The following is a 14,445-nucleotide window of genomic DNA, read 5'->3' as shown; positions in this document are numbered from 1 at the left end:
ACTCTAAGCAGGAATGACTTTATAAACTAACTCTGCCTCAACTAGAATCAGGAACAATTTAATTTTTACACAAAATCAACGTAACAGAATAAACAATGAAAAGGAAACCATCCTTTCAAAAATCTCTCTTGAAGGTTCACAGGGAAGTAACCTTGCTCAGAGGTAAGCACTTCATTACAGTTTTATTTTGGCCAAGGGAGGCACATCTGTAAGCATCTTTAAACTTTTTCAGCATATGAAACTCACAGGAATTACATATCATATAACTAAGCACTATTTAGAGATGAAGCTATATAATATAGCACAGTATATATTATAAGTATGCACACATACATCCACAGCAATTTAAGTCTCATTACTTTTGCAAGAATTATATACATTTAATATAAGTTTAAGCACTATTTACAGCTGAACTACATAATACATGGCACAATATGTAAGAATACACATATCCTGGCTAATGGTCCTAAGCAATTTACTACTGAAAATTTTAATTCCCCTGGAGAACCCAAGATTTTTAACTGTCATAAGAAAACTGTTCACTTTTCAAAAATTCTTTGGAAGTCTGAGTGTTTACCTAGATACAAAGCAATTTAGGGCTTCATGATTACCTGTAATGTAGTCATTTCAAAAAGACAATTACAGTAAACCATTATTTGCCCTACGATCCCAGCACTGCTACTAAGTACACTTATTTTTACCAATAAAGCTAAATGAATTTCGTATAACCAAAGAAAAAAATACACATTACCCAAAGAAAATTCACATTGAATTTGTATAACACGAAAAACACTACTACTATTCCAGAACTTCAGTGTTAGACCATAACACCATGAATTAATAATGAATTTCAGAAGGACAAAAGAAGCAGATTAAGGCCCAAACGTGCATACTTTTAAATTGCTTCCTTTACATTCCAGCCACATGAGCCCTGGCCTTCACTCCCAAGTCTCTCTGTGTGACACTGATCCCATCTATCTAAGATAGTTTCAGACAGAAACCTAACAGGGCCAAACAGCACAGAACAGACTTCTAAACTGGTAGTCCCCATTTTTCTTGAGGAATTACATTCTAAAAAGGTGAAAAATCGCTCTTATCTGAGCTACCTCTGAGAAAAACTGCCCAGATATGAAAAGTTTTATGTGAACAATCAACCCTATAGTTTATATGTAAACGCACAAAATGTGCAGTTACCGAATTCACATAAAAAGTATTTGTTCAGGGGACTTCCCTGGTGGCTCAGTGGTTAAGAATCCACCTGCCAATGCAGGGGACACGGGTTCGATCCCTGGTCCGGGAAGATCCCACATGCCGCATAGCAACTAAGCCCGCGCGCCACAACTACTGAGCCTGTGCTCCAGAGCCCAAGAGCCACAACTACTGAAGCCTGCGCGCCTAGAGCCCATGCTCTGCAACAAGAGAAGCCACTGCAATGAGAAGCCCGCGCACCGCAATGAAGAGTAGCCCCTGCTCGCCGCAACTAGAGAAAGCCCGTGTGCAGCAACGAAGACCCAACGCGGCCAAGAATAAATAAAGATTAAAAAAAAAAAGTTGTCCTCTGTTTAAAAAAAAAAAAGTATTTGTTCAGTACATAAGTACCACACTCCTACTCTGCAGTGAGTTGCTCACAGGAATGGCAACCAACCAGGGGACAGCAAATCCCAGTTTCTCACTTCGTGCTCCCCCTGCCTAAGCCTGCTGTTCTCCCCTTCCCTCTTTTACTTGGTAAGGGCATGTAGTTAAATATGCTGAACTTCAATGAGAATGTCACGTGTCTCCAAGGGTTGATGCTGACAGCACTCACTCGAACCCCGTGGGAGCTGCGACATGGGTGGCTCGGGCCAGATATGCTTATGTACACGTTCACACAAAAACTTCTGTCTTCCAGAATCACAAGATACACCCCAATATACTGTTTTTACTCCATTTGAATCTATTTAATCTGGGATTGAGATACCAGAGGAAGTTTTCTATACTTCAAGGTAATTTTAATTTTTTAAATGTAGAAAACATTTCCCTTATGATTTTACCAAAATATAAATGCCAGCACAAATACCACCTCAAATACCCCAGAGACCAGCTGAAGTGCTTTCTGGCTTCACTTACCTAATATTGCACTGTTAAGAGCTGAGCACACAGGTTCTCTCTGAATTGGGTCAAGCTGATTTCCAACTGGGCTGTTCCAAGGATCTGAATAGGCTAGTAAACTGAATGCATCCTGTTGAAAACATAGCAATTTGGTTTTTAATTCAAACAGTTCAGCGACTGTGCTCACCATGGTTACACGTTGAGAGAAAGGTAAAATATGGCTTTAAGGCACTAGACCAACACGAGCCCATTTACCCCTATGACTAGGAGGCTATATATATTTTTAACAACTATATTATGCAGCAAAGCCTAATTTGTTTTCATTTTTCTTGTAAACAGCCATTTTCATCATCTACCCCTTATCCCTACAACACATGCAGAACAGAATAAAATAAAAATGGCAAAAACTTAAGTCCTGTGGAATGGGCTATATTACTGGTTAAAGTAAAGAGAAAGAGAAAACATTTACGACCACTAATATGAATTTGACATTAAAAGGTTAGGACCAGGGCTTCCCTGGTGGCGCAGTGGTTGAGAGTCCGCCTGCCGATGCAGGGGACACAGGTTCGTGCCCCGGTCTGGGAAGATCCCACGTGCCGCGGAGCGGCTGCGCCCGTGAGCCATGGCCGCTGAGCCTGCGCGTCCGGAGCCTGTGCTCCGCAACGGGAGAGGCCACAACAGTGAGAGGCCCGCGTACAGAAGAAAGAAAAAAAAAGGTTAGGACCAGCCCATGTATTTTTTTAAACACGTGGGAACTGGGCGTATCTCACTGGACGTCATCTTCTCAAACTCAGTAATCAACAAAATTAAACTGGCTCCCCTTCAGGAACATTCAGTAGTTCCAGCCATCCTCAAGCCGCCCCTCCTGAAGTAACTGCCACACAGTCGTCTTTTCAGACGATGGCTCCGTCTTCCTGTCATCTTTCTGTGGGGAGCACATAACTACAGTGGCTTCAGACATTGGCTTCAAGTTAAGCTGCGTCACCAGAGTGGCCTTTGGCAAGAACAACCTTCCGAAGTATCAGTATCATCATTTGTGTAACGGGGATTATAAGAGGTCCTATTTCACAGCGTTTATGAGGACTAACTGAGCTAAACAAAATTAGTAATGTCAGCTCACTCTAATCTTTCAGTAAAAGATAAATTATTGTTTTGCCAAAAGTCAATGCCCTAATCCAGAGTAATATTATGATACAAATACAGATACAGTTAGACACAGGACACCTTCCCAGTTCAGATGGCGTACGTGGAGAAGTGCTGAGGAAACCAAATCAGTGAATTCAGTAGCCTAACACTCAAAACTGTGGGTCATTGAAACGTGGAAGACTGAAACCCCTAAAGAACACCATCTCCCACGTGAAGCTGCCCCGGCACCCCTCTAGCGATCTCATTAGTGGGGCTGAGGCTTCCTGGTCAAGCCTGTTCTTGCCCTTTCTTATCTGAATTGGCCTCTGCGTTGTGACCGTTGAAGAACTGCCCAGAAAGCAGAGCTGTGCGGCCTGAGGCTACAGACAGGGGTACACGTGGCACCTCCACTGTCCTACGCTGCTGAGTATCTCATTCACATCAGACTTCTTGCCACAGCTATTAATGAAAGTTCTTTGAAGAACTTATACTATTTTGAATCCCCTGCAGCTACTCACAGGTGCTAGTAGATACAAGGAGAAAAAAAAAAAAAAAAGCTTCATATACCTGCTGATTGCAAGATCTGCTTCTTAACAGTATTTAAGATATTTTATGCATCTCACAAAGCTACTAGATTCTATTTCTGGTTCCCCCCAATCCAAATTTATTGATGGAGAAAGATTAATATCTGATATGCTGTGAAGCTAACTCTAATCACGTTATTTCTAAAGACTGAGCTTTGCTCAAGACTTAATTCACCCCACAACCATCTAATGAGGTACCATCCCTATAGTGCAGATAAATTTTAAAAGACAGACTAAAGAATCTGTCCAAGGAATAACTGCTACATCATTATTTTAAGCACAGAACTATCCTCTTGCATCTACATCCTGACACGCTACCAAAAAGGTGAAATGCTGCAGTCCCAGAAGTCAAATCAAGACCATTCTGTCAAATACAACTTCTAGCATTTAAAACAAAATTCACAGAAAAAGATAATGATGGTAGTAATTTACTGTGCACTAATATTGTGTGAGGCAATGTTTCAAGTGCTAATGTGTATCATCTCATTTAATCCTCACAATAACCTTAGGAGGTGGTTACTACTATGCCCATCTTAGACGCAAACTGAGGCAGTGAGAGATTTTACCACCACACAGCTAGTACTGTACTCCTTTTAGTAAGATACAGTTTCTTTCTTTTAATTACCAATCTATATATTAAGAGGAAAAAAGTCTAAAATTTTGCCCCCATATTTTCAGTATAGCTGAACAAATATTTATTGGACCCAGACGGGGACCACCAGGACCTCATCACTGTTTCGAGGACTCACACAGTCCTATGGGGAAGGCAGACATGTAAATGATGTACGGTGTATTGCTCATTAACAGAGTGTATTGTGTCACAAGAAGCAATCACAGAAATAGGCTCAAGCTACATGGAAACTGAGGCTGGAAAGGAGACAAGGCATGGCTGGAACCATGGGTAAGGGCTTAGATCCTAAAACATCCTAAAAATCGCACTAAAACGCTTCCATTTTTTCCAATAAGGCAACAGAGTTTTACATAACGGGGTGATATGGATTAGACTTGATTTTAGATGGATCACACAACAACACTATGAAGCACAGCTTGCAAGCAGAGTGAAGCTTTAAGCAAGAAAACTAAAAAAAACCCTTAAAAAAAAAAACCGGTTTACACCATCAAGTTCCCAGGAGTAAATATCTAGAACTTTATCTTTCTTCACAAGGGGAATGAAATCAGCCAAGCAACCTTAATGTTTTAAATTCTGCTGTAAGACTAATTGGGTGAGAGTAGCCAAAGAAATGCAAATAAGCAATTTTGAGATACATGTTAAACCCACTAAGGTAGAATTAAGGTACTAGTGCCACCGGCACATCCCTTTATTACTGCTGACAAATTGGTAGACGTTTCTGGAAAGCAACACAGCAACACATAGCAAGAGCCACAATAATTGTCTCCTTTGACTCAATAATTCTATTTCTGGGACTTTATTCCAGTGGAATAATTTTAAGGAAGAAACAAAGATACATGTATAAAGGTGTTCAAAGCATTTTTTAAAAGGCAAATAGAAAATCTAAAAATAGAGCAATGCTTAAATAAACTGATATAGCAACACACTAGAATATCATGTAGCCATTTAAAAATAACTGTCAATAACACACAGAAACTGGAAATACATTTTTTATGATAACGAGAACAATACAAATAGGATAACTACAATTACCAACCAGATAAAATATATGCCCATGCGATTTAAGGCACAAAACTGAAAATACCTGTTAAATATCATGGCATTATGGGTTACTTTTTATTTTAGAAAAAAACATTACCTCGGTGGGAAAATTTCTGAGGAAATGTGACATTTAGGTAGGATTCTCAAACTGTACTTACACTTGGCTTAAACTCTTTAGCAGTTTCTAAACAGGGTGCGTCTAAAGTTACTAGATTGAGAGCTACCTGCAGCTGGGGCTGCTCGTTCTAACCTGACTCTCCCGGCCCTCCAGCAGGTGCCCTGCTGCTCTGCGCAAGCGCAGTAAACAGCTGTTGAACAATTCAGGTGCCTCTCCCGGGAGCCACTGGCAGATTCAGGCAGGTAAGCAACAAAAACAAAGACGAACAGGAAAAGAGGAAAGGAAGACCGAGAAAGTCAGAAAAAGGTCAAGAGAACCACGGCTGCAGCAGGCCGCCCAGCCCGTGTTTAGCACAGGTGGGCTACCCCAAGCAAGGTCTGCGGTGTGCCTGCTACTCCACGACTCAGGGGAAGCAAAACAGGTGTGTACCTTACGGCAACTTCGGTAAGTCTCAAGCCAGCCTTAACCAAATCCTGTCTCTCTACACATGTAGGCATGCTTCAGAAGTCTGTGCAAATTCAAACAAAACTAAAGATAAAAAAGAACATTTCAACCACCCATGACCTGAAGTGAAGAATAAAAGAAAACAGTAATTTCTAAACCTTCTCAAGCAGGGCAAAAAAAAAAGTTCCTTTGTGTTACTCTCAAATCCTCCAGCATTGTTCTTTTAGGCACTTAGAAGCTGGATCGGCCACCCATCTTATCTCTCACCTGGATCAGGATAAGTCTGGGGAATGGGAGAGAAGCAGCTCAGAATGTTAAGACGATCTCTTGAGGCAGCTGGCATCTGCTTAGAGGCCACAGGTACAAAATCAAAGCCACCCACATTCTTTAGATGATGAATTACATCTTCACTTAATTCAATATATAATCAAGGAATATCTTTGAGGATAGGCCATGTAATGCCATTTCCTGTGCTTCATGCAAATTAGAATCGAAGAATAAGCAATGGAGTGAAATTTTCAAAGGGACTACATAAAATCATATTCCATCAGCATAAAGTATTAACAAGAAAACAGAGTCAGATGACCTAGTGTAAAAAAGCCTATGATTTCTTTTTTAAAAGCATTTCACATCCCCAAATACCTCCTAAAACATCAGTTCTCAAAGCATGATCCAGGGACAACTGGGTTGAAGACCCTTTCGGGGTCTCTTGTGAGGGCAAAACTATTTTCATAGTAATACTAAGATATTACTTGCTCTTTTCTCACTCTCATTCTTTCAAAACTACAGTGGGGTTTTCCAGAGGCTACATGTGTGTTGTATCACAACAGACTGAATACAGAAGTAGGTATGAGAATCCAGCTTATCATTTACTAAACCTAGCATTAAAGAGATTTACAAAAATGTAAAAGCAGGGCCACTCTTCTCATTATTTTTGTTTATTTTAGGAAGATAAAATAACACATGAAAAATAACAATGACTTATTATTTTTAAATGAATTAATAATTTTAGTATTAATTTCTAGTAGAGTAAAATCAATAAATATAACTTATACAAACAAGAGCCCTTTGGGAATCTTTAATAGTTTTTAAAGTGTTTAGATACCAAAAAGGTTGAGAACCACTGCCCTAAAACAACCCCAGTACCTAGCAAAGAAGTTTCCCAGATGGATAGCTTTGGATATGTGAAATAATAATAAAGCCTGAGAAGTTTCTTAGCACTGTTGATATCAGAAAAGATTCTCAAAGTTGTATAATGATGAAAATTCCCAGTCTGGAAAAATCAAGTTATGCATGCCTTTTTATCTGGAGGTGTATATAGGTGGCTTCTTAACCCATCCTAGACTAGACAGGTGTTCTACTGAGGCTACAGTGCATGTAGCTGGGACGGGTTTTTTTGGGGGGACTGATTTTATGCCATATTTAGCACTACTACGTGTTACTCGCTGGCCCTCTCTCAGTTTAGCTCAGGAAGGGATGGCAAGAGTCCTGAGTCTCGCCCTCTCCTATACCCAAGCATCAGTGTCAAGGCCACTACGTGCATCTCCCCTTCGTTTTTTGGGCTTATTTCAAAACATTCAGGAGAAAATATTTGTAACAAACCAACTTTGAGCCCAACCTCATGCAGGACAAACAAAACGGAACAAAAAACTACAATGGCTAGGCTCATGTTTCACAGGTGTACAGGGCTGGTGGGACTTCTATGAACGTGAAAAAAACCTCATCTCTACCACTAACTGCAATGCTGACTTAAGGTAGGCAAAACTCCATCTTTAACTGCTACACAGAACTGTGGCTAACTTAATGAGCTGTTTCCATTTTCTCCATCTCACTATATCCAGCGCAGGCATCAATCCAGAAGAGACCTGAAGACGTGTTTTATCTCTTCTCTGTGAAAGATGACCCAACCCTTCACCAATCTCAAAATAAAAGCCACACGTTATACATTCAATTTGCTGCAACCCTGAACAATCTCTACTAAAGTAAAAATATCTCAAATTTATAGTTTTATCAGCACACCCACATTTCTCCTAATAACTCTGCCAACTTTATAGCCGAGAAAACTAAGAAAGCAAGTTGACAAGGGGCACACAACACTGGTAAGTGGCAGAACTGAGATTTAACCTGTATGTTGTACAGAAGTCCAGCGCCTGTCCAGTAGAGCAGGGCTGCCGAACCCTGCCGCGTGTCCGCACCCTCAGCCGGGCCGGAAGCCAGGGAGGGGCGCACGTCCAAGTTCCCAACAGGAATTCCAGTGTTGCTCAATGTGTTACAAAACTACATTTTAGTTCCTTTGACACATTTATAAGTTTTCAAGGGAAAACAAATTTACCTTCAACATTTTTTTATTTGCTGTGTTCTTGCCACACTCTCTCCTCAGCTGCTCACTCATCGCTTGTAGCTCTCTTCCGAAGTGAATCATTCTTTCTATGGCGGCTTGACTTCCGCCACACAGCTGGCGTCTGAACTGGCTTGAATCAACTTCTGTAAGCAAAACAAACAGGTATTTTACTACCTTACATCTGGAGTACAATGGAGAAATGAACATAAACTGCTTACAACATTTTGGACGTTTCATTTAGTAATTACTTCCTAATATTTTACCTAAATATGCAGATTTTTAATTTAATGTGGAACTTTGTAGCTAAAAGGCATACTTTATCTAGGCCTCAAGGGTCTAGGATCCAATAGCCAGCTTTCAGTTGAAAGTCAGGTGACAAGCTTTCAGTGTTAGGATGTACATATGTCTCAGGGAAAATTTTATGAAAGGTTAATAATAAGCATGATTTTCTAAAACTACAGCAACATGAAAAAACGAAAGAAAGAAAAAAGTAGTGCTTCTCAGGCTACTTTAACTGACAAAGAACAGAGATAGAAGGTAAGAAAGACTAAATGACTCCAATAAAAACACAGAAGACACCACATACTAATCAAAAGGGTTAATTATAATACTTTTAGAAAAATACTACTTTTAGGAAAAAATTTTAGTGTATATCTTGACTGACAATAATCACTGATCAATAACAAACAGTATAAGTCACTAATAACAACATCATAAAGCACTAATGATGATGATAATAGTTAATGTTTACGAAGCACTTACTTTGTGCTATTAGCTTTTTACAGATCAGCTATGAGGCAGTTATTATTCTACCCATTTTACAGATGAAGAAAACTGAGGCAAAGAGCTCCTAAGTAATTTGTCCAAGGTTACACAGCTAGTAAGTGGCAGTTGCAGAATTCAAATCCAAGTGATCCGGCTCTAGAACTCCTGCTCTTAATCACTATGCTCAAATTACTCTTGGAATGTTGAGGTTGCTTGCTGATATCTGATAGAGTGAAGCTAGGCTGCCTTTTCAATCATACTCCTTGCTTGAAAGAGTGAATTATGCATTGGAACACACAATCCTCAACAACAAGGTGGTTGTATAAGTTTGCATTTATAAAGTAGTTTCTAACAATCTGAATAAATACCTTTTAATCTCAAAATACTAAGAAATCTAATGTTCTGACAAATAAGAATTTATAAGCTTCAATAATTTTCACTCTCCAACTGATGGGAAAGTTTGCTGATGGTTTAACTTTTCGGTACAATTTACTACACAAGTTGTCAACAAAGTAAACTTATGCGTGTGAAAGTATCTGTCAGCCACATGTTCTGAGGGGGCAGGAGCCAGGGGGTGTCAAATGCAGGCGCCTACTATCTGCCAGGCGCTGGGCTGCGCACAGTCACATATATTCACAGTGAATGAATTTAAGAAAGTTTGATTAGAACTTACAAAATCATCTCTACCCATTAGGCCTTTATTGGCTATACTGAAATAGGTATAAAAACTTTTCATATCTCCAACCTTAGCTGTCCTAAAGGATATTTAACACTAATAAGTTAGTACTCCTACATTAATGAAAGCACTACAGTTGCACAGAAACAGTTCAGCAAAGAAGATACTAAAAAATTAAACTACTCTCTCTAGCAACCCACTCTCACAAGAAATTTTAAGAGAAGTAATACATATCACTATAAAATCCAATGGCACATACATCTTTAAATTTGATTTGTGCTCATCAGCTGTGAATCAGTACAAGTAAAAACATAACCTTGTAGTCATCATTTTTTATTAAAAATGTAAGAAATATCACTGCAGACCCATTTCGGTGTCACAATCTTCCATTTCGTGGTCATGTTTAGAGCTACCATTTAGGAAACCATTGGATGAAGTTTCTCCAACTCCATTGGAGTAGTGATCTGTTTCCATGTCTACATCATTACTGAAAATGAAAAAACAAACCTAATTTTAGAAATAGCATACTTGCAGCTTAGTTTAAAATAAATTACTACTCAACTACAGAGCCTACTTATAAACTGACTTCATAAGGCAATAGCAATCTGGAAAAAAGGTATTTAGTTACATCTTGAATGTATTCAAAGCCAAATCTGTAGCTGACCTTTAACAAATCTGTACTCCTGGAGATAAAGTACATGTACTAAAATGTAGTGGTTTTATGACTTCCGATCAACATGGAGAAATCATTTTTCAGCACGTATTTCCCACTATTTTTCAAACTCAGATCTGCTCTCCATTCTTTGTTAATCAACTCCTGCCCCAGAATCCCTGAGCCTCACCGCAGCATTCACTTGCAGCGTGTAAGGGAAACCCTCCCTCTCAAACTACTCCTGGAACCCACCTCTCTTCACCTCTTTCCCCACCCTCATACTCGACTCGCTTCTAGACTATATTTTTCACTAACAGCCTTGATGTTTTGGCGTTTGTCCTCACTACTCAAAAATATACTCTTTCTCAATGGCAAATAATCACCTGAAAAACTACTCAGTCGCATCCCTTCATACCTTCCCAGCGCCCAACACTGTTTTTCTCTCACAGGCTTTCTTATTGGCTGAAGATTCTAAAGTATTGCTGAATCTTCATTTTTAAAATGCTGTTCTGGAGACACTTTGGGCATTGCCAGTTCTCACCTACGTCGCGTTGCCTGAACAAATAGCACGTGCCGACAGCTCTACGGGGCCACTGAACTCGTCAATACTTGCCCTTCGGATCCTTCCACACCCCAAGCAACAGTATCTAACCATCCAAATTTCTCCTATGAAGATCTAGGTTATGATTATACAGCTGAGAAGGAAACGCTTGATGAAAATTTAGAGAATATGTAAATAAAAATGATCTTTTCTCATTAAAAAGGCAATGTTTGTAGAAAAAAAAAAAAAAAACATCGAATGCAGATAAGCAAAAAGCACCTTATGCATAATGCCAGCAAAGGTAACCAATGGTTAACAGCTTGGGTGCGTGGGCACGCGTGGGTGCATACATACTTCTATCCGTAAGACCTATCAGGATAAAAAGGCCCACAGAGATCTAGGAAGAAGAGGGCAATGGCCCCAGGACATTCTTGTCAGTCAGAAAAGCTTGTTTAGTATCTTGATGAAATTTGAGAATTGATAAGAAAAATCAAACTTTGAAAATAATGTTTAATATAAGGGAAATCCTTAAGATCGTAGCTTTTAGTGATCTTATTAATATACTAAAGTGCATTTTTCATAATCCAATATAATATTTGAGAGGGATACTTTCATTCAACACAATTTAAGAGCCTCTGGGCCATGCTCTGTGTTAGGTGCTAAGGATATAGTGAAACAGCCCCTGCCCTCCAGGAGTGAACAGCCTAGAAGAAGCTAATAAAGTTATTATAGTACAGAGACTCAGTTCTGTGATGAAAGCTCCACAAGGAGTGGCACAACATTCGGCGGGGATATAAATCAAGGAAAACAGCCTGGAAGAGGTAACATCTGAAGTAACAGAAGTTAGGATGGGGGGAGGGCAGGGAGGAGAGCATTTCTGATGGGGGCAACGGAGGAGGCACAAGCCCAGAAGTCAGACATCCCAGGAAGCAGTCACAGCTCTGCAACTTACTACTTACTAATTATTGACCTTAAAAAAAAAGTCATTTACTTCTCTGGTACTCAGCTCTACATCTGTAAAATGGTTTTCACAGTTAATACCGTCTGTGCCTACTTCACAATACCGTTGGTAAGGAAAGCCATTACCAACTAGAAAGTAACTGTTACTGCTTAACAGTTTAAGACAGTTTAAAAGCTTACTTTCTTCTATACTGCACACAAAAGAGGATGCTGTGTCATCAACCCCTTCCGTTAAGCTTGCTTCCCTCAACTCAGGTAATAATAGGTCTCTTTAGCAACTTCCTGCCATGAGGATAGTATTTAAGAGAAAAACTCACGAAGAAACTGCAATCCTACCCTCAAACTATGGTAGAACCCTCTAACAATGATAAAGTACTAATATACTATAAAGTACAATGATGTACTAAAGGCTTCATCTTTTAAATTTCCATACAAAATTTTCACAATATTCTAATCTTTTACTTTCTAGTTATGTCATCTCTACTGACTACCCTGACCTCCTCAGCAAGAGTCTGTTTTCCTGCTCTTGTCATCCCGTTTTTGTGGACCTTCATTATCACCTGTGCCACACAATACCATTACTTCAGTACATTTCTGTCACTTGTGAGAGAGAACCTGGCAATTCTGGTTAATCTCCAAATTTGTGAAAACAGATCTTTACACATACTCCTTTCTCCAGAGTCATATTTCCATTAAGAGTCATGGTAAACATTAGGTTCTCTCTCCTTCAGTGGGAGAATTTTGCACTGATAAACATTCCCCCAAAACGCAGTGTGACCAATCAATTCACGTTCTAAGACCAAACCAACATCAAATTGATAAAATCCATAAGAACTTGCCGTCACACACTAGCATTCAATTCAAATGAAACCTTCCGGTTTCATGAATAGTAAACCTGAGTATGTCATAGTATGCTGACAGAGACATCTCTTCTCTCAAAGCTCTTCGAGCGGAGACCATGCCTAGCAGTGTCTGACACCCAACAGGTTCTCAATACTCTCCTCGCACTGTATGTTTTTACTAAATGACTTAACCATCTGTTATACGCAAGCTACTTAAAGATAGGCTCTCATCAACAAATATTTTTTGTAAAGTTAGTTATTTGGAACTCAGGAAACACTTCACACACTTGCACCAAAAAACCCACACACAAAGAAAAAAAATAGTTGTAACTGTACCATATGTGAACTGCAGAGGTTAAATATACTATTGTGGCTTCACTTGGAAACATAACAAGTGGCATGTACGTAACCACCTGTACGGGTCTGTGGTGGCAGGAAGATGAAAGGCAGAACCCTGGATGTGTCCCTATCACCCCACTAGAGGGAAGAGTGACGTAGAGGAAGGGGAAGGAACAGAAGGACGAGCCTCCATGAACACTAGGAGAACAGAAAGCTTTGGAGAACTTACTCCCCACCCTTTTAACCTCTGGGGTCTTGGGAACTCTCAGAGCCCCACTATGGACCATCTAACTCAATTTCTTCAAATTATTAAAAATGATGACAGCTATAATTAAGGCTGCTTATAGTAATGCAAAAGCTAGGGATATCATTACCTGGTGAAGTTATTAACTTGCTGTGACCTTGACATGTTTATACTGTTCAGTTCTGGTACATTCAAACTGGACGACTGGTGTTTACTATGGCAGTATGACTGATGTGTTTTATTTGATATTACACCATTACTACAACTTTCAAAACCTGGGAAAAAAAGAAAAAGAAACTTCATAAAAATAGAAACAAACACATAAGGTTGTAACAGATGTACCATATTCTGATCATGTATTTAAGACTTTTATAATGCACGAAAGTCAATGGACTACTTAAATAGAAAACAAATGGATAACTTCTTTGAAAGAACATAAGGATACTTAATTGTGAGCTGTCATCTCCTCCTGTATTTATTGAAGGCTTAATTATGGGTCTCATTTAATCCTCACAACCCCCCAGCCCCGGCCCATGAAGCCCAGAGTTATCATAACCCCATTTTACATATGAATACACCGAGGCTAAGAATCTGTCCAAGCCTGACGTGACACATGGTGTCAGAGGGGTGGTGACTAAGGACACAAACATGAGAATCACGCACACTGTGCAGGATGGTGACATAAACAGGCTGAGAGGCAGCAACGTAGAAAGGTATATGCTGAGTGAGAAAAAGCAAAGGTGTTGCTCTGCTCTTTGAAAGGACAGGAAACAGTATTTGATTTCTGCTTTAGAACGTTAAATGTACAGAGGAAAGATAATACCTTGGGAAAAACAGAATTAAAGAGACAAGCAAAGAAAAAAGACTGAGAAGGATCAGAAATAAACCTGCAGAAGTGATGTCATAAAAGCCAAGAAAGGAGAGAATTTTAATTAAGAGAACACCAAAGGCCTTGGTGAGGATAGGAAAAGGATAGGAGGATATGCAGGATAGGAGGATAGGAGGAAATGAACAGGCAGAGCTGACTCTTGCTGGCAGCTTGGCTGGGAAAGAG

The 14,445-nt window shown here is 39.6% G+C and overlaps 1 protein-coding gene across 1 annotated transcript in view; it reads right to left on the bottom strand.

Moving 5' to 3' along the window:
* RANBP9 (RAN binding protein 9) overlaps nt 1–14,445 on the bottom strand; it is a 23,383-nt gene that overhangs the window by 2,196 nt on the left and 6,742 nt on the right. Inside the window, exons 5-8 of the mRNA XM_007446406.1 lie at nt 13,522–13,666; nt 10,179–10,300; nt 8,364–8,515; nt 2,107–2,218 (exon numbers count right to left, since the gene is read on the bottom strand). Coding sequence (XP_007446468.1) covers nt 2,107–2,218; nt 8,364–8,515; nt 10,179–10,300; nt 13,522–13,666 — 531 coding nt within the window. The remainder of the gene's footprint in view (nt 1–2,106; nt 2,219–8,363; nt 8,516–10,178; nt 10,301–13,521; nt 13,667–14,445) is intronic.

Source organism: Lipotes vexillifer, unplaced genomic scaffold (genome assembly GCF_000442215.2).
Source record: "Lipotes vexillifer unplaced genomic scaffold, Lipotes_vexillifer_v1.1 scaffold1154, whole genome shotgun sequence".
Taxonomy (NCBI): Eukaryota; Metazoa; Chordata; class Mammalia; order Artiodactyla; family Lipotidae; genus Lipotes; species Lipotes vexillifer.
The sequence above is the reverse complement of the archived record's forward strand: the minus strand, read 5'-3'. Positions and strand labels throughout refer to the sequence as shown.